Here is a 20,464-nt window from a genome sequence, read left to right on the forward strand (position 1 = left end):
GTTCTCTGATAATATCACCTAATGGAAGCATGTACAGTGAGAAAAGCAGGGGACCAAGACAGCTTCCTTGTACAACACCAGAAGTTAGATCATGTTTCTCTGATACATGATCTCCAAGACAGATGAAACATTTCCTCCCTGTAATGTACGTTCTGAACCAGTTTAGGACACATTCAGAGAGACCAACCCAATTCTTGAGACGATCTATGAGAATATTGTGGTCGATGGTGTCAAATGCTGCACTCAAGTCCAAAAGAACCAGAACTGAGACCCTGTTGGCATTAGTGCTAAGTCGCAAATCATTGACTATTTTGGTGAGAGCAGTTTCTGTGCTGTGGTTGGCTCTGAAACCTGACTGAAACTTCTCCAGAATGTTGTTTTCATTTAAAAAGTTGTTAATTTGGTTAGAAACCACTTTTTCAAGTACCTTACTTAAAAAAGGAAGGTTTGATATGGGCCTGTAGTTACTTAGGACCCCACAGTCCAAATGTGATTTCTTCAACAGCGGTTTTAAAGGCATCAGGAAAAACCCCAGTCTCAAGTGATGTATTAATGATTTTCAGAGCAGAGTTTGAAACACTATTGAAAACCCTCTTAAAAATGTAGTGGGGACAGGGTCAAGAGAGCAGGTGGAAGATTTACTCTCTATTACAATCTTATTAAGTTCTGCAACAGAAATACTAGAAAATGCCCTCATGAATGTTTGACTTTTACAAGGTTGGTTATTGAAATTACCAGCACCTGAAGCGATACTAGCCCTGATAGTTGTGATTTTGTTTTTAAAAAAGTTAGCAAATTCCTCACATTTTGCATCAGAGGCTTGGCTTAAAATGTCAGAGACAGGGGCAGGATTCAGCAGTTGGTCAATGGTGGAAAATAGTATTCTAGGATCGCTCCCGCTCTCTGTAATGATCTTTGAGAAATGGGCTTTTCTTGCAGCACGTACAGCATTGTTATATGCAGTTAAGGATTCTTTATAAATGCTATGATGGACCTCAAGTCCAGATTTTCTCCACTTCCTTTCTGCTGCTCTACATGTTCTCTTGAGCTCATGGACAGAGTTATTTATCCATGGTGATATTTTGCCACTTAACCTCTTTTTGACCTTGAGTGGGGCCACTTTGTTCAGTGTATTACTCAGATTGTTATTGAAAGCATCAACCATTTCATGTACTGAGCAGGGTCTCAGAGAACAGGCAATACGTTTAAACGCACCCCAGATGGTCGGCCCATTTGTTTTAATTGTAACCAACCTGGCCATATTGGCTGGTATTGCAAGGTGACTCACCCTCCACAAGCCACTTTTCTGCAGACATTGAGGTACTTGATAGACACATGCCAAAGTGAGGAGTGCTAATTGTGAAAGACCAATGTAATCCAGTTTTAAGGGAACGCAAGATAGCTGTCCCTAGGGTTTTAGGCATGACTGTCATACGCCTTTGCTTCAAATAGCTTTACGAAATATATGGTCCTGAACTTTTCCAGTCCCCCCAGGTGCAGTCAGCTGGCCCAGCTTGGCAACAAGCATTACGTGTATGTGTGCAGATAGAGGCTATTAACAACACTACTTCTCGTTTTAAGGTCAGACTAGGGAAAGTCACAAGGAACTATTCCAGCAGGGACACTTTCCATGGTCCTTGTAACCTGTCCCCAAGTGCCACTTGGGAAACCAGTCAGCTTTCCCCTTGAACCACTTGAGCCTGGAGAGGGAATCCTGCCTGATGGCCTGCTGGTATCGCCATGCCTTGTTACAGCAGAAAGAGGTACACTTTTTGCCCCTATCACCAATGTTGGCACGACTGATGTTAGGATGCGGCCCCGCCAAGTGGTAGCCACCGTACAGTGTGCTGAGGCAGTAGACCCTAATATACCAGCATTTCATTTACCAGCAGAGAGATCTTCCCAGTACACAGCTTATGTCTCTTCTCACACCACTGAAAAGGGGAGGACAGCTCCAGCCCAGTTAGATCTATTTGAGATTGACTTTCTGAGCAAGAGGAAGCTGAGGCTAGGGCTCTACTTTTAAAGTATCAAGCTCTGTTTTCCAAGGGTGAGGGAGATTTCGGGTGCACCAACCTCATAACTCATGAGATTCCATTGGTAGATGAGGTCCTGTTAGGCAACCATATCGCCGCATTCCTCCATCCCAGTATGAGACTGTTAAAGCGCACATCAAGCAGCTAATTGAGGCTAAGGTCATCAGAGAGAGTAGCAGCCCTTACTCATCTCCCATTATGGTAGTGATGAAGAAAGATGGGACTCTGAGGCTGTGTATTGACTACCGTCATCTGAATGCTAAAACACGCAGGGATGCCTACCCCGTCCCCAGGATAGAAGAGTCACTTGATGCCCTGTGTGGGGCCAAATACTTCTCCACCCTGGACCTAGTGAGTGGGTACAACCAGGTAACGGTAGCAGAAAAAGACAGAGCCAAGACTGCCGTTTGTACCCCCTTTGGGCTTTTTGAGTGGAACAGGATGCCATTTGGGCTATGTAATGCTCCTGCCACATTTCAAAGGCTTATGGAAAGGCTGTTTGGTGATCAGAGATACCAGTCTGTTCTACTGTACCTTGATGATGTCATTGTGTTCTCATCCACAGTTCAGCAGCACCTGCAATAATTGGAGGAGGTCTTCTCTAGACTTCAAGAGCAAGGACTGAAAGCAAAGCTCTCAAAGTGCCACTATTGTGCCAGAATTCTGAGATTAAAGTCAGAATTCTGAGAAAACAGTCAGAACTTTATTCTCAGAATTCTGATTTAAAACTCAGAATTCTGACTTTATTCTCAGAATTCTGACTTTAATCTCAGAATTCTGACTTTAAAGTCACACTCCTTGTCCTGACTTTAAACTCAGAATTCTGACATTAATCTCAGAATTCTGACTTTATTCTCAGAATTCTGACTTTAATCTCAGAATTCTGACTTTAAACTCAGAACTCAAATACATTTTTCATGCGGCCCTAATCCTCTTCCATAGATAACTGATAACATAGAGAAAATATAAATCACAACCCTCCCATCTCTGTTTGTGAAAATACATAAGGTGAGATATTTATGAGGTTTTCCTGACCAATAAATAAAGTGAACTAACTTGTGAACTAAATGAACTAACTGAATGTGTACAAATCAGAAAGCAAGCAGTGGAGATTGTCACCACTGTTGGAACGCAATTTGAGCAAAGTGAATGATGTTGGTTTGCTAACTGACATATTGTTCAGAGGACTGGGAAAGACTCTTCTCTTCTCTTCTCTTCTCTTCTCTTCTCCTCTCCTCTCCTCTCCTCTCCTCTCCTCTCCTCTCTAGGGATGGTGACTCCGTCCAGAGCCATTTTTCAGCCAATTTATTTCTTGATGCGGTCTAACCTGGGGCGTCTCCCGCTGGGGAGGCTTTATGTGGTGATTAATGACGGGCATTTAGCCCGGGTACCTGGGGGAGCCGGAGCCCATCTGCACAACACTGACAGGTACAACACTGCACGTGGCAGACAGGTGTGATGAGCGTCACTGTGCCGCCAGCATCAGCAGAAACACTGCTGCATGGAGTTCATTAGAGTTACTAAGCGGTCACTGCCTTGTTTATCCAACTGGAAGTTTGTACAAACACTGCAACAGTGTCATAAATGTCAGGTGTAGGTTTTCAGTTTTAGTTCTCTCTCTCTCTCCCTTCATCTCTGTGTTTTAGTGTGGATGTGACACCAAAACATTGACCCCTACCAGGGTTGGGGTCAATTCATTCATGAACTCATCGATTCCAATTTAACTGAGGAATTGGAATTGGAATTTGAAAAACACCTACAGGAAACAGAAATTGATTGAATTGGAATTTCAAGAAGTTGAATTTAAATCAATGAAATTCTGTGAAATTGCATGTTTTTTTGTTTGTTTTTTTCTTACCACACATCTGAGATTACACATAGTCTTATACATTATCAATACTGAATATTATAACATGTTAAAGCCTTTCAGGTGGTATTTGATGCAATTCGTGTAATCGTAATACATACATTATGATTGAATGTATTTGATTTGTTTAACTGTCTTTTATTCAATTCATAATGTTTGATTTATAATGTTTAGCGAGTCAAGAGAGCCTCTCATAGAAGTGGAATTTATTTCATGGAATTTAACGGAATTCAATTCTGTTTCCTGTCATTCCAATTCAATTCCAGAAATTGAATTGGAATTTACCATGCATTCTCAATTCAATTCATGAATGGCCCCAACCCTGACCCCCACCCTGACCCCCACCCACACTGACACTAGAGAGTCTCCATTCAGGTACTTAACAGCCTTCATTCTGTCTTTCCTGTGCGTTTCCCCTCATACTTCCAGGACTTCCAGTGAAAGTGCATGAGGACCCGCTGGCTGAGTCCAGATGATTTAGACGTCTATTATACGCTTGAACGCCTTGTCTTCTCCACTCCATCACAGGCCATCTCTCAGCAGAACAGGCCCATATGTCAGAGGGACCCCAATGAGATTATGCTGCGGACAGGTTGGTGGACAGTAGCTGTCACAACTACTCTGTCTGTGTGCGGAGAGATGTGTGTGTGTGACTGCTTGTGTGTGTAGATGTTTGTGCATTTGTGCATATTGTCGCTGTTGGGTGAAAATCTCATAACTCCAAACTCCAAAAAGAAAAGAAGCCTTGTTTTTAGCTTGACCACCATGCATGTTTGAGTTTATCCAATGGGGCCTGAAGGCGTTTTATAAACCCAAAGATGACAGAATTTTCTCAACCCATAGAAAGCCATGCAATCCTTCAACTTAAGTGAAAACATGATAATTGGAGTTTCAAGGTTTTCACATGACAACAGCGTGATATTTGTAAATTAAGTTTTAGTGTGTGAGTGCATGCTGCCTCATTGACGATGATTAATGATCGAGGTAATCCAGTCTTGTTCTGACTCTTCAGCAGACAGCAGGGCCTGATGAACACACTGCATCTCCATCAGTCCAGACAAGCACACACAGAAAGGACAAATAGCCTGAGCCAACTCCATGTCACTTCCATCTACTTTGTGACAGACTCCTGCTCACATTACTTTTTTGTGAGTGTGACCAGCATATTCAAATTATGTCCCGATAATGACTTATAATAAATAAATGCCCAGGTTTTTTATATTCTAAAGCCTCTTAGTTATCCTATGGTATCTCACTTTCCCTTTTTTAAGCTAGGCAGTTTTAGATCTCTGTGCAATCCTCTGCACACGCTGTGGACATACACCTCAACACTGAAGGCAATGCTAACACAATGCTAACGATAGTCTGTCCACAAAACCAGCAGTCTGCAAGCACAATGCCTGAAGCCCAGCGGCCCCAGACTCCTTTGATGCCCACTGAGATCAAAAAGCAACGCTCCATGGACCACGGACAAGGTAAGGAGTGGAGGCAGAACGAGACGAATGGATGGAAGGAAGGAGGGAGGGAAGGAGGGAGGGAAGGAGGACAAAGACTCCAGGACAGGGCCGCTGACTTCGGAAGATAAAATTATATTTTGAGAGCAGGCGTCCAAAACTCCCCCTCTGCCTCCATCTCCCCTCCTGTCTTCTCTGAATATGGACAATGACTGTTTGCGTTTACAGAGCCATAAATCAGAGGTGCCCATTGCCACAGAGCAGCTGGCACGTTTGCAAATAAATGTAATTATTAATCATGCTGATTTCACGGCCTTCAGCGGGACGGCAGGAGTCTGCACGGGACAGGGTGGGCCATGGACAATTTCTAATTCCATACTTAAGTGAAGAGTGCTAAAACATAGTCGTGAAGTGATTAAAAAGTGAGGAAAATATAGTGAGAAAAACACAGAATAGACAAAAATACAAATTTGTGCAGGTAAGTTCAAAAGTAGTGACGGTGTACTGAGTGAATGAAGGGTGTGTGTGTGTTAGTGTGTGTGTGCTGGTGTGTGAGCCTGTTGAGAGAGAGAGCATTTGTGTGTTTAGTCTCTCCCATGTGCCGACTCCTCATGCTGAGTTCAATAAGAGCAGCGGCATGGTGTCTCTCCTGTGCGATCCTTGTGTATTGTCAGTCCATCATTTCCTTTGAATCCTTTACCACAAATCTATCACCTGAATGGCTTCACCCCCTTTATGATTGTAGTGAATTGTTTGTCTCAAACTTGGCAGCTTTTGATGTTTGTAGATGGGCTGTCAGACCATCGGTGGACTTTAAACTTTTTCCACAGACGCCAAAGGGCCTCTGTGTCTTCTGTGTAAGTTTGAGTGATTTCAGTAAGCTTTCAAAATGTTTTAAATTTTTAAATGTTCTATAAGTGCTATGATATTGTGATTAAACTATAGGCTGTTATGTCTTTGGGAACCATTGGCCTAAACCAGCACAACAGCTACCCAATAATTAATGACAGACACATAATTAGTTTTAAGAAGGAAATTCTGATATATAGGAGGAATGACAACAAAGTCACAAATTATTTTTCTCAATGGTAACTGCAGTATCATTAGACAAAATAGTAATTTGTTACACTACTCATTCCTGAAAAAAGTACATTACTGTGACGTGTTAATGAGTAAAAGTGTTCCCACCCCAACCCGGGTCAGGAGAACAGTGGAGAGTAGAACTGAACAATTACTTGAAAAAAATAAATAAATAAATCGAAATTGCAATATGAACTTCTGCAATTTCCAAATCGCAGAGGCTGCAATTAATTGCTTAAGAGAGAGGGGCGTCCAAACTGGATTTCTGAACAAGGTGTTTTAGAGCTCCAGGTAATCTTTGGTCCATGAATTAAGTACATTACTGGTTAAAACCTTTCATCATACTCAAATTCAGTAAATCCTGCACACTGACATTGATCTTTTTTAACAAAATCACTTTTCTTTAAACAATTTTAAAGTTCTAAAGAATGTATGACAAGATATGAATCGCAATCGTTTAAATCGCAATTGCAATATTCTGTCAAATAATCACGATTTTTTTTGTCAATATCGTTCAGCCCTAGAGGAGAGCAACTCCTGCCTTCAGTGAATGATAATCTTTAACTCAATATTTTTCAGCATGAGTCCTCAAATGGCATTTCAGGTGTGTGCTTTGAAGAAATCCTCTGCCGCACACTTCACACTGGTGCGGCCTCTCTCCTGTGTGGCTTCGCATGTGCTTCCTCAGGTGGCCGCTGTGCGTGAAACTCCTGCAACAGAAAGAGCAGCAGAAGGGTTTCTCCCCCGTGTGAATTCTCATGTGTATTTTCAGATCTCCTTTTCGACTGCACTCTTTCCCGCACACGTGGCAGCGGTGCAGCTTCACCCCCGCGTGGCTGGCCATGTGTTCGGTCAAAGCGGTGCTGCCGGTGCAAAGTTTACCGCACACGCGACAAAACCTTGAGCCCTTGTGCGTTTTGAGGTGCGCGTTAAGACTGTCAGCGGACTCCAGGTTTTTGCCGCACACACCGCAGAGGGCACCTGCATCTTTTGAATGTATGCGCTGAACATGATTTATCAAGTGCTGCATATAGGCAAAAGACTTCTGACACAAATAGCAGTGGTGGTCAGGTGCAGCTGATTTCCCAGAAGCGATAAGGGACATCTGGGTTTTGCCTGTCAGTGTGTTGTTCGATTTAAGTTTATTAAAACTTGCCACAGGTCTTTTACTCTCACTACCATCTGGCACACTTTCATCACTTTGAATTTGAGGTTGCGAAGATGGAGTTGAGGCGAGACGAGGTAGTGTGAACTGCATGATTTTAGCTCCCTGCAACTCCTGAAGCCTCTCTCCGCTTTCAGCGTTTTGAATCTGAGGCTGCAAAGACGGACTTGGGTCTCGCTCATGTTTCACCCAAGTAGAGGAAAGAGGGAGGTAGAGGACATCCGCTTCCTCGAACTCTTGAACCGGTTCTTCTTGCCGACTGGTCCACGATTCCTGATCTTCCTCTTTAACGTGTAGGGGCTCCGGGTCCCACTGGCTCCGCTCCTCAGGGGGGGTCTCCTCCTTACAGACAGGGGGTTGAGGCGGGTCTGGAGACAAGGGAAAAAATGTTAGCATCTCTCACATTTTAAATGTATTCACCTATGTTCTCATCACTGTTGGTATAAGGATGTGGTTGCTGCCAGATGTCTTCTGGTCCTAAAGGCAAAAGCATGACACCAACGCTGTCGAGTTTAGGGGTGTGATCCCTACTGGGGCCACCTATGTTAAAACTTTACGCACTCACAGTATTATAAGGCACATTGGATAAAAGCATACACAATTTATACTTAACAATTTAGGCATTTAGCAGATGCTCTCATCCAGAGCGACTTACAATTATTGCAAAAGTGAAATAAGTAAACATTCCTCAAGGGTCATTTGTGTCAAATCAACCAAATTTCAGAAACTTCGCCGGCTCAAACTTTTGATTTTGATAATTTTTCTCCTGGTAGAAGATATACATAAATGATGAAGAAAGCCCAAATATAAAAGCTTACTGATCATTATTTACTGAGTTTCCCCCAATTTTGTAGAGTGAGGGTCAAAACGATAATTTTCGCCTATGATTTGGAGCAAGTTTAGGGGTCTAAAAGCGACACTGAGAAAGGTAGCAGCTCCACTATTTTTCTTTTACAGAGAGACTTGGAGGTAGACTACAAGATTCTGGCAGTTTCAGCACTTGATTTTGTGATGTGTGCCTATGGCAGTAGCTGAAAAATGATTTAAAAAAAAAAAAATGTGTTTTTTTAAGAGTTTAGATGTTAATCACTACAAATCTATCAAAGATACTTCAATATCCTTTTACTTCCTGGTTTAAAATAAAAATATCTTGGTGTCTATGCATTTGCAAGGACCTGGGTGGTTTATTCTCCTGTGAATATAGCTCCAGAATTAAGTAGTCAAATTTGACAGGTCAAAAAACAACTGTGGGACACATGGTAGGAAGCTAGTCTTTTGTGTCCATAAAGAAGAGGTTCTGAAGTAAAATAATATAAAATTTGGAAATGTATCTTTTTCCTTCATTAAAACAAAATTAGGGCAAATGTGACAAAAAACAAGCACAGATCCTGTGCAGACCCCATGACGCGCCCTCTAGAGGCCATCTGACGAAGCGCAGGATCCTGCAAACCGTCCATGAGCCTGACCTGACTTTGCCACTTTCTGTCCCCAGCCGTAAATTTCATGAGAGAAACAGTTCTTAATTCAATTTACAGGCCCTCTGCACAACAATGGAAGTATTGGTTTGTCACACATTGCCAATGTAGTGTATTTCTGACCCTCGAAAACTTTTTTTTGTCATATTTGCCCATTTTTTTTAATGAAGGAAAAAGATACATTTCCAATTTTTATATTATTTTTACTTCAGAACCTCTTCTTTATGGACACAAAAGACTAGCTTCCTACCATGTGTCACACAGTTGGTTTTTGACCTTTGAAAACAAACAATTCATTCTGAAGCTATATTCACAGGTCATTATCTAAGAGAAAAAAACACCCAGGGCCTTGCAAATGCATAGACACTGAGATATTTCTATTTTAAACCAGGAAGTAAAAGGTACTTTCGGAGTGATTGATATTTAAACTTTCAGAAAAATCACTCACTCATGTGTTTTTTCTGTTTTTCGGCTGCTGCCATAGGCACACATCACAAAATCAAGTGCTGAAACTGCCAGAATCTTGTAGTCTACCTCCAAGTCTCTCTGTAAAAGAAAAATAGTGGAGCTGCTACCTTTCTCAGTGTCGCTTTTAGACCCCTAAACTTGCTCCAAATCATAGGCGAAAATTATCGTTTTGACCCTCACTCGACAAAAATTGGGGGAAACTCAGTAAATAATGATCAGTGAGCTTTAATATTTGGGGTTTCTTAATCATTTATGTATATCTTCCACCAGGAGAAAAATGATCAAAATCAAAAGTTCGAGCCACCGAGCTCTGGTTGAGTTGACACGGAATGACCCTCAAGCATCAACAGGGTAAGTAGCCAGATAATTTAGTGCCATGAAAACAAAAAGTGACACAACATTAAACATGAAAAGTTCAGTAAAACATCATTCCTATTAGCAGTTATGTCAAGTCAATAGCACACAAAATGGCATGTTAGTGATGAACTTACGGCTTGGGAAACCTGCTAAATACAGTTTCCACCTCCAATGCCTCGAGAGCCATGTTATACGCTTGACTTTTATTTTCAGGATAATATTGGAAATTAACACGTCTGGCATTAGCGGATACATGACCATGACGGAGAGATAAATGACGAGCGTTCAGCATTAACACACCTGTTTTCTGATTTGAACCAAAATCGAGCAGCAGCCTTCTCAGGCGCTCAATCTCCTGCTGAGAGCTGGAAACTTCTTCCTCATATTTTGATATTGTTTTTTCAAACACCCCAAATATTTCATCAGCAGCGGCTGTCAGTCGCTCGTTTACGAAAGCCCTGAGAAGCAGCGGTGCAGACATTTTAAACCCTCACAGGTTGTTGGTGTGGCTGCTCCAGGTTTTAGGTTAGCTTGCAAGCTACGGAAGTAAACAAAACCAAATCACCGCGGATCTACTTCTCGTGAGATTTGAGGCGGTTTGGGCGAATCTCGAGCGTGTTGCTGCCCTCCAGAGGAAACGGACTGGTATGGACGACAGTTACTGTGCTTGGCGGTAGTTCAACTAAATTCAAATGTGGACAGTGTTTCCAGTAGTTTATTTCTTTTTTTGAGGCATAGACAGCCACTGCAATTACCAACTATTTTTAGCTATAAAAGAAAAGAAGGGAGTTATTTTATAATTTTTAGCACTGCATCTCATGTCTTGATCTGATTCATCCTCCCTTGAAACCCCTCCACCTCCCATTTTCTTTCATCCTGACCGCTGTGAAGGCCTGATTTTGTATTTATCTGACACTGCAGATGGAGATATGATCATTTTTTACAAAACGGTTTGAAGTACTTTCTCTACTTGACTTTAGTTAACAAAACTGTATTTCTCTTTGCTGTAGTTCAACTGGTAGCTTGCAAAACTACCTTTAAAGTAGCTTTCCCAACACTGATGAGATGGAATCATAACTTAATAATAAAAAACTAACTATCCATCTTAAATCTTTCAACTCTCAGAGGTCTATTGCAACTATATCCCCAACAGACAAATGTACTGAGAAACACAATCTAAAATCCTTCATTCAATATTTCCTGTAGATCATTCCCTGCCACATCTTGGACATTATCGACAGGTTTTCTGACCACATTTATCACCACCTCTATCCTCTCAGACTTTCTCCCTTTCTCCACACAACAATGAAAGTAAGACATTTGGTTTTCACAACGTAAATAAACCTCTTTGCTCCTTTTCACTGCTTTAACAAATGACACTATCACACCAAGGCCTATTTATGGGCAGAAACTCTTTTAACTGCAAAGGAGAAGGAGTGCTTGTAACGCACCGATAATAAGGCATTATTTATTTCACAATTAAAAAATGTTTCACATAGATACACTGTGCAAAGTGATTGAATTGGCACTTTGTTGTGGATCATTACTGTGTACAAATGAAACTGACTTGAATGACTACAAGGGGAAAGTGTGACAACATGAAAGACAGCAGTACAAAAGAGAATATCTTCATGAATATACTGCTGCAAAATCAACTGTGATAGCACATTATAATAAAATGTTGCACTGTGAACAGTAAGCATAGTGAGCTACTGCCACTCCTTTTATAAAACCGAACTTTGTATATCTTCATATGTAGAAATGGAAAAGTACCTATACTTAGCAACATTCCTAATTGGTCAACTTGGTCAATGTTGTCTATGAATTACAATTTTTTAGATTGGCTTTTCTGTAAACTTTTTGCTCTATGCATTTTCTAGTTATCATTTGTCATTTTATCCTTGTTTTCTCTGTGTTGAATTGTCACTGTTTTACTACTGTTTTACTGTGTTGTTTTATTATTCTTTTATTGTGTAAAGCAACTTCTGTTTTGAAACGTGCTATATAAATACATTCATTATTATTATTATTATTTGGGCATTTGCACATTCCAAGCCCACAGTTATGTGAGAAACACACAAGATGTTACTTTTAGAGTTTAGTCTTATAATGGTGAAGCAGATTCAGTATTCTTGAGTTTTAGGCACTTAAGGTGTAAATATGGGTCAAAGGTTACATATTAATAAGTGAGCATGTGAATGTTGCTTAGTATAGGTACTTTTCCATTTCTTCCTCAACAGTATGTAAACAGAATAATCTGAATATTACCTAGGAAATACAACTATTCCAGTCCAGGCACTAAGAGGCATAACACAGATTCTTGTCATACAGACTGAAATTTGGAGTAATGTCTACAAATTCATTGACAGGCGATACATTCAGCTGCAGACTGTGAGCCTCAGAATGAGAAGTCATGTGTCGCATCAGGCGAGACGTCTGAGTGAAGCCTTTGTCACAGACCTGACAGCGGTACAGTCTCTCTCCTGTATGGCTTCTCATGCGCTTCTTCAGGTGGCCGCTGTGAGTAAGGCCTTTACCGCAGAGAGAGCAGCTGTACGGTTTCTCTCCTCTGTGTATTCGCATGCGTATTTTCAGATCGCCTTTGCGACCGCATTCTCTCCCACAAACGTGGCAGCAGTGAAGCTTGACCTCTCTGTGGCAGGTCATGTGTGCCACCAGAACGTTGCTTTTGGCGAAACACGCGTGCCACAGATGTGACACATGTGTTTGTCGTCGTGACTCTTTAGGTGGCCGGTGAGGCTCTCCAAAGACTGGAACTTTCCTCCACACACGCCGCCAACTGTCTCCTCCTCCTCTGCGTGGGTTTGACGAAGATGTTTTATCAAAAATCCTTTGTGCTGGAATGACTTTCCACATGCTTTACGACAGAAGTTTGCCGATTTCCAACGCGAAGACTCCACGGACTTCCTGCTCTTGCTGCTGACACCAGGCCTCTGCCTTTTCACCATTTGCGTTTTTGTGGAATTAACCGTGGCCTGACAAAGCTGTATCTCATCCACCTTTTCGCTGTTTTGAATTTGAGGCTGTGGGATGGAACGGGGTCTGGATCAAAGTCACTCCTCGCAGCAGGAGGAGAAGGCAGTACAAACTGTATGTCAGCCTCCTCGTCTCTGAAGCAGTTGTAGCCCCTGACTGGCCCAAAGCTCCTGCTGTTCCTCTTTACACAAACTACGGGGAGTCGGAGTCCCTCTGGCCCAGACTGGGGCTCCAGTCCTGCTGCTCCAAAGAAGCCTCTTCTCCACACACAGCGAACAGTGACGGCTCTGTAGAGGGACAAGTGAGAACAAACATCATCAACACAAACAGTGATCAAGTAATCAAAAGAGAGCCAGTGAGCATTGTTGTTTTCTCCTGGAACCTTTTTGATCAATGACAGCATGTGGTATAGGGGTTTAGGCCAGAGGTGGGGAATGACTTGGACTCGAGTCACAATTTGAATTGCTTGATGAATGAAGAGAATATTTGAGACTTGACTTGAAAAGGTTTCTAAAGTCTTTATAAAATATCTTCTGTTTGTGTAAATGACTTAAATTGAGAGTTAAGAGATCTGTTCCACGAGACAACTGAATTTAAATTCTGTTTTCTGAATTAGAATGGAATGATTGAATGATTCTAGAAATCAAACTCATGATGCACTCCAAGTTTTTATACTATTGAAACAATATTGCACTGAAAAATTCTAGATTTTTTTTTTTTAAGATTTTAAATTGACACTGGACTCTTGATTTGTTCTGACTTGACTTGGTAACCTGCATTTTTTGAGACACGCAACACATAAACTGTAAAGCGGAGTGATACATATAATACGAGAGAGAGGGAGAGAGAGAGAGAGAGAGAGAGAGAGAGAGAGAGAGAATGTGTGGGATCATTCAGGGAGGAGGAGAAGTCTAAATATTCAAAATTCCCCACAAGGAAAGAGACACAGAAGTGTCTCATAGCATTTCAGTAAAGTGGATGTGATTGTCACATAAGTCCATGTTGGGGAAATAGAATAAAATAAAATAAAACCTAACATGGAAGACAAACTAATAACTCTTTCAAGTTACCAATGTTCCCTTACAAACAAACCTACCTGTAGTACTCCAGGTTAGTGTTAGTTAGTGTTGTTTGCAGTGTACAATTGAATCACTTGTCTGGGGCAACTGCAACATCTAATACCTCTAATACAGCAAATTGAAGAATCGTAGAGACACAAAGGGGCCGACACATTAAGCTTTTGGTCTTTGCATCCTTCACACACAAAGCAGTGGGAGTTGCAGATGTAAAATGGGGTTAGTGCAGTGGCTGTGGGTCCACTTCACCTACAGCCGATGAGCTTATATGATACATAATGTATAAGCGAGGCCCAATTTCAGGCGGCTCTCATGGCCCAGTTTCGTACCTGTGGTCAGGGTCCGGCACTTTGATGTTAAAGACGTAGATGGCGCTGTTGTTTTGCGAGAAGGTGAGGCGGGTCGGTGGAGCTGCGGTTCATGATCTCATAGGGCTGGTCCAGGTCGCCACGGCTCGTCACGGGTCACCTTGAAACAGCTGCGGCAGTTCTGGGAGAGGGAGGGAGAGAGAGAGACTTATTCATTCCACTGCTCTATTCTTTTCACTCCCGATTCTATTTCATCATTCTGTCATTCATCATTCTACCACTCTATCATTCATATGAAATGAAATAAAATAGATAAAGATAAATAAAGCCTTTCATGGGCAGATGTGTGAGCTTGTTAGAGCAGTCCCAACAAACCACTTTTGGGTTGAGACCAACAAGGTAAGACAAACTGAGCTATTGTTTTTCATTCACTGCTATTTCTGTTGTCATGTGTTGTGTTTCTATTCTCACCTCCGGGCCCCAAGCCTCCTCTAGACTCTTGCCTCCCATCAGCATGGACCTCCAGGATTGGACCTCAAGTACATGCCACCCACCCACCCACCCACACACACACACACACACACACACACACACACACACATGCATGCGCATACACAAACACAAAATAAAGCCATTATTCTCTCTCTCCTTCTCTCTTACACAAACGCACATACAAACAAAATAAAACTATTATCCACTGTACATTTATATAGGGTGAGCATTCTCAAACACACACACACACACCTTGTGCAGAGTTACACACAGGGTAAGCATGCACACATACACCTGACGCATGGTTTCGTTGAAGTAGTCTCGCCAACCGAACTGCTCCCAAACTATGAAGTTGGCTTCAACTCTTTTCACAAACATATCTCCATCATACCTGGGATGTTGTGCAAGAGAAATCACTGTCACACCATAATAATTACACAGGAAAAGAAATTGTCGTAATTGCCTAGCTTATCGTTGTCAGTATCATCATCAGTGTTATGCAAAAAGCACATATCTCTAAATTGGTGTTTATATTACTCTATTTGACAGCTAGCATTGTCCACTGTGTGTCAAAAAATGAAAAGGTAATGTCATCAATGGGACAAAGACGGAAATAAAGACCTAATTTTTCTAATTTCCTGAAAAGGTGAGTTTCTGGAGTTGTGATGTTTTCGCGTGACAGAAAATACACTGTAAAGCTTTTTCGCACAAAACGAAAATGAACTGAACAGGTTTTAACATGCAAGACTGACACACACACACACACACACACACACACACACACACACACGTTATTTTCATAAGTAGTTCAACAGCATATTTGAGTATACTTGAGTCATTTCTTTTTCACCACTGCATACCTTGCCACACGGATGTGTTTATTTGGTGGGCAGCCAACCTGAACTTGTGAAATCTGGGACGGAGAAAGAATGACAGTTGGCAGACAACAACAAATATCACAAGTCCAGAATCCAACATTGAGAAAGATGAGATAATCTGCTGCCAACTGCCAAACAAACTGAAGAAATTATAAAGGGATTTATAAAGGACGGAAGGCTCAAATAAATCAGCGATGCAAAAACAAACACAAATTCCCCACTGAAAACCAAATCACCATTTTCCTCCGGCAATCCTGTGAAAGCCAGTGTGGTGTGAATCTTAAGCGAGCAAACTCGGAGCGGACATACCCGGTGCCGAGGCAACTTGCAGGTGTTGCCAATCTGGCTGGGAAGCAGTTCCAAGTAGTTCAGTACACCACTGGTCTGTTGACTGGTCCATGCAGACAAACAGACAGAGACAAACAAACAAACAGGTACGTAGATATCCTGCCAGACACAGAGCCCATTGTTTTGCCATGCCTTTTCACCAAGCTGTAACCACTCACGTTAAATCAGTGTCACTGTAGTCCATTCGCTGGGAAATCTTAAATGTCTGGAAAAAGCATCAAATAAGACATTAAATGCTAAGACAACTGGTTTACCCACAGACATTAAAAACACAGATAACATCATAATATGGCTTACAACATTAAATTATCTTTGTATTTACGATTTACACACCACAAATATCTACCTGATTATGATGGACTCTGATCTGACCACACTCACAAAGGAGAGACTGTCCAACTATCACACTGTAAATGTAGTTTGGTGCCTGCCTGTATGTGCTTTACTGCACTGTAACATACAGATTCAGGATTAACATCCTGATGAATGTCATTTTTAAAGGGAATTAAAGGTTTTTCTTCTAGAGCTTCACTTTTTTGCTTCATGAATGACGTGAAGATGTCAGAAGTAGTAGTGCAGTTACAGTATGTAACTGCATGCGAAGCAGGGCGTTGCTGAAAAAGAACATACATAGTCAACCTTCCCAGGATAAATAAAGGTTGAAAAAAAAGACATGAGGCACAGGCCATTGGTTGGAGTTGAACCCACAACTTTTGCAAATACATGATATTCACACTCACTCACTGGGCCACCAGGACATTCCTCAAAACAAATCAAATCTCTTTTTTTCGGGTGTTACAGCACACTAGAGTTTCCCTCCATCAGGGTGTTGTGGGAGGCAGTGGACACCCCTCCTATCGTGTTGATAGTGGTCACACCGTCCACAGCCTCAAAGTGGGACTTCTTGGTGACCTGCAGCAGGCCGAGTTGTTTAAAAGCATGTTGACATGCACACTCTTGTCCTCAGGGTACACCAACTGAACACAGCATAACAGACAACACAAGGAAACAACACAACACAACAGGCAGGGACCAGGCACACGTCTAGCCAGGCAATGTGGACTGATTAAATCTAATATAAAAAAAAACTGAAATACAACAGATAACCTGTTTATGAGCCACGTTTGTCAAAACCTATTGGGATGTCATCATTAAATAAAAAAGGCTTCTTCTATGAGGAGCCTGAGGTGTGACCTGTGCTCATTGCTCCAAGCTGTCTCCCGTGTCCAGGTAGTAGACCATCTGTCCCATGCTGTGCTCAAAGGAGGTGAAAGGACAGTCGTGGTGCGTGCGGGACATGGCACTGCGCGTCTCCATCTGCAGCGGGTATCTCCAGGCACAGACAAGAATGTCAAGTCCATGCACCCAGCGCTGTCAAGACGTGGATGTTTTTTACATGGTAAATCAGTAGAAAAAAACACAAAATGCTTGAGAATGAATGTACAATCAGCCAGAGCTCCTATTACTTTCTATTTTTGACACAAAATTGTGCATTCCACATTCTTTTTCACCAATGTTTCACAAAAAAGTTTCCTATTCTCTTCCGTTCTGTTCTATTTTATGTGCCCTACCTCTGGATGTGCAGCCGTCCCTCAGCAGTAAGTGTGACCATGTTAAACTGATCTTGCTGGTTCAGGTACAGCACCATGTGGGCTTCAGGCTCCAACCAGGCGTGCAGACATACCGGCTCAGTCACGCCCACCTTTTGGTGAATTGTTACCAGAGCAATAAACTATTATGTTCAGTATACCTGTGTTTGTAATTATAATACATAATCATCTATGGAAAACCATGAGGAACTATTACAATTCAAAGAGGAAATGAAGCATTGCTAGAGATGCTGTAGTGATTAAGACCCAGTGGAACCAAATACACCGTTAGCCTGGGAACAAAACTCCTGCAGGATGTTCTCGTCTGTGTCTCCCACACTCCAGACCTCTCATCCTATTTAGTCTCAGTGAAAAAATACATGAGGCAGGTGGACTGCCCTGCAAAAAATACTAGTCAAGTACAAGTCACAGAGGTGCAGATTTAGACATCAGAGAAATTGCGTGGAAAACTCAAATTTGTTATTTTTTCAGCTTTCATAAGGAATGGTCTGGCAACCAAGCATTTGAAAATAAAAAAATGTTCAGCTCTACTTTACAATATCTGGCAATGCATAGGTTGCAGTGCCTGCTACAATACTTTTGCAGGGGTAAATGCAGGCTAGAGGCACAAGGGAACTTCTATCATGACTAGCTCTGTGTGGTGAACCCACCTTACAGTATAACTACAGATCTGGTCTGATGAACTGGCAGGCCGGAGCTCTCCCCACTCGTTGTTTTGGAAACTATACATGATTCTCTGGTCACTCCACAGCAGCAGTGATGCTAGGGAATGCATGCACACACACACACACACACACACACACACACACACACAGATGTGCTTACTTCGCACAGTGATCATTACTGTAATAACACTGTCTTTGCAAAATCATAGATTGGTATCAAATCTATTTAACGCTTTCGTCTGTGACCTCACTAGAATGAAAGAAAGGCAAGGTTTGGAGCGATTAAAAAATATTTAAGAATTTGAAATATTCATACTCAGAGCTGAATCCAGGAACAGCATGAGGTAGGGCCCTCTGGTAATGTCGTCTAGCCTGTAGTTAGTCAGGAAGGGAGAGACTGTCCAATTTTCCAGGTGCCTAGAAGACAGAGGAGATGAGATGAGAGCAGAAGATAGGATGGGGGAAAGAGAGGAGAGGAGAGGAGAGGAGAGGAGACAAGAGGAGGAGAGGAGAGGAGACGAGGACAAGAGGTGAGGAACGAGGGCGAAAAAGAGATGTGTGGAAGGGATATGACAAAGGGAGAGAGAGAGAAGACAGCATAGCAGAAGAAAACAGATGAAACAAGAGATAAGCGACGTCAACCAGCGAACTCTTCTCACTCGTTCTAACTATGTTTAACAAATCACAGGCATTTCATGAGGTTTAAAGGGCATTTTCCCTTTATTTCAAGTTTCCCTTTCATTTCTGGCCTTGGTCTTTGTACAACTAAAGAATAAGTAATAATGGCAAAGAAAATTTCCCTTAACAACATTAGTTAAGTTGTTTTGATTTTTTTTCTTATCAGTAAAAAGGATTATGTAAGCAAGCATTTCTTCACTTATTTTCCTTATAACTAATCCATTGTATCATATGTATTGCACAGTGTAATGTCACCTTGACCTCCTCATAGGTGTGGAAGGCGTCATTGGTTTGGAAGGTGCCCATGTCAGAGAGCACCAAACAGCGGTAAGACTGGCCTGTACTCCACACCAGTTGTAGGGGGCTTCCCGGGGGCAGGCACAGGGGCACCTCCTGCTCCTCACTGCGGTCCTGGGGTTCCGACCAATAGAAGGTGTGCAGGCTGGTCTTGACAAAGCGAGACAGGATCCGTAGGTTGACATAGCGTTTTTCCCTAGGGATGACCACGTCCCAGTACCTACAACGAGAGATAGATAGATAGACAGACAGACAGACAGATAGACAGACAGATAAGACAGACAGATATAGATAGATAGATAGATAGATAGATAGATAGATAGATAGATTGTTATGACCTACCCTGTTTCATTGAATTTGCTGTGAACTGCAAACCTTTAATTTATTTCTGATGCAGCACAATGGGCTCTCCGGTATGGCATCTCATCATGCTAATCAAAAGTCTAACTCAGAGGGGTTAATGTGACAGCAGTGGGATGCATGTATGCATTTATTACACCAGACGGAGGCAGCTAATATCTAACAGAAGTGAGTAGAATTACACAACTCTGTGGAAAAATGTCTTCATTTGCTGCTTGCAGCATCAGAAAGCCCTATTTACCAACCTTAGAGAATATTTGAGACTACTTTATTTCAAGGCTGAAAAACCTTCTGTAGCAAAGGCATTAGTCAAGCTACTTCACCACACAACACAAGATTAAACCTCTAATACAGTACATCTTTGATATGTTTTTTTTTTTAAATGCCTGCAGTACACTGATGAGATAAACACGTACACACATACACACACACACACACACACACACACAGACACACACACCACTGGCCTCTCACCGTTGAGGGAAACAGAGCAGTGTTGTTAACTTCTGCCTCATCTACTCGCTCAAGATCAATGATCCACATTCTTACTCTGCATGAGGAGGGAGGCAAGGCAAGTTTATTTATACAGCATATTTCTTACACAAAGACAATTCAAAGTGCTTTACACAAGGTATATAAGACATTAGATAAGAATGGAGGAGTGAATCAGGACAGAAGTGACAAAGTTAGGAATAAGTTAGGAATATGAAAGTAACTCAGTCTCACTGAGAACCATGGGAGCCATTTTAAGTCCAACATGGGAACAGCATTGCAAAATGCACTGTGCCTTGTGTGATGACACAGAAGTGTTATTACACAACGTCAACTGCCAACACAAAAACTATAATCCACT

At 41.9% G+C, this 20,464-nt stretch overlaps 2 protein-coding genes across 2 annotated transcripts; both read right to left on the minus strand.

Moving 5' to 3' along the window:
* Positions 1-6,399: 6,399 nt before the first annotated feature.
* On the minus strand, positions 6,400-10,407 carry LOC139917475 (uncharacterized). The gene is made up of 2 exons (XM_071906606.2): positions 10,203-10,407; positions 6,400-7,970 (listed from the first exon to the last, which is right to left on the minus strand). The coding sequence occupies exons 1-2, from the start codon at positions 10,381-10,383 to the stop codon at positions 7,003-7,005; spliced, it is 1,149 nt and encodes a 382-aa protein (XP_071762707.2). The 5' UTR covers positions 10,384-10,407; the 3' UTR covers positions 6,400-7,002.
* A 1,793-nt stretch (positions 10,408-12,200) lies between these two features.
* On the minus strand, positions 12,201-20,356 carry LOC139917460 (cation channel sperm-associated auxiliary subunit epsilon-like). The gene is given in 18 exon segments (XM_078288623.1): positions 12,201-12,588; positions 13,013-13,186; positions 14,305-14,375; positions 14,377-14,427; positions 14,429-14,464; positions 14,755-14,825; positions 15,060-15,166; positions 15,636-15,688; positions 15,963-16,044; positions 16,801-16,913; positions 17,241-17,331; positions 17,573-17,703; positions 18,267-18,373; positions 18,593-18,693; positions 18,936-18,940; positions 19,210-19,471; positions 20,072-20,207; positions 20,338-20,356. Coding segments are annotated over 18 exon segments (1,998 nt in total).
* Between the last annotated feature and the right edge of the window lie 108 nt (positions 20,357-20,464).

The sequence above is a fragment of the Centroberyx gerrardi genome, chromosome 15 (genome assembly GCF_048128805.1).
Source record: "Centroberyx gerrardi isolate f3 chromosome 15, fCenGer3.hap1.cur.20231027, whole genome shotgun sequence".
Taxonomy (NCBI): domain Eukaryota; kingdom Metazoa; phylum Chordata; class Actinopteri; order Beryciformes; family Berycidae; genus Centroberyx; species Centroberyx gerrardi.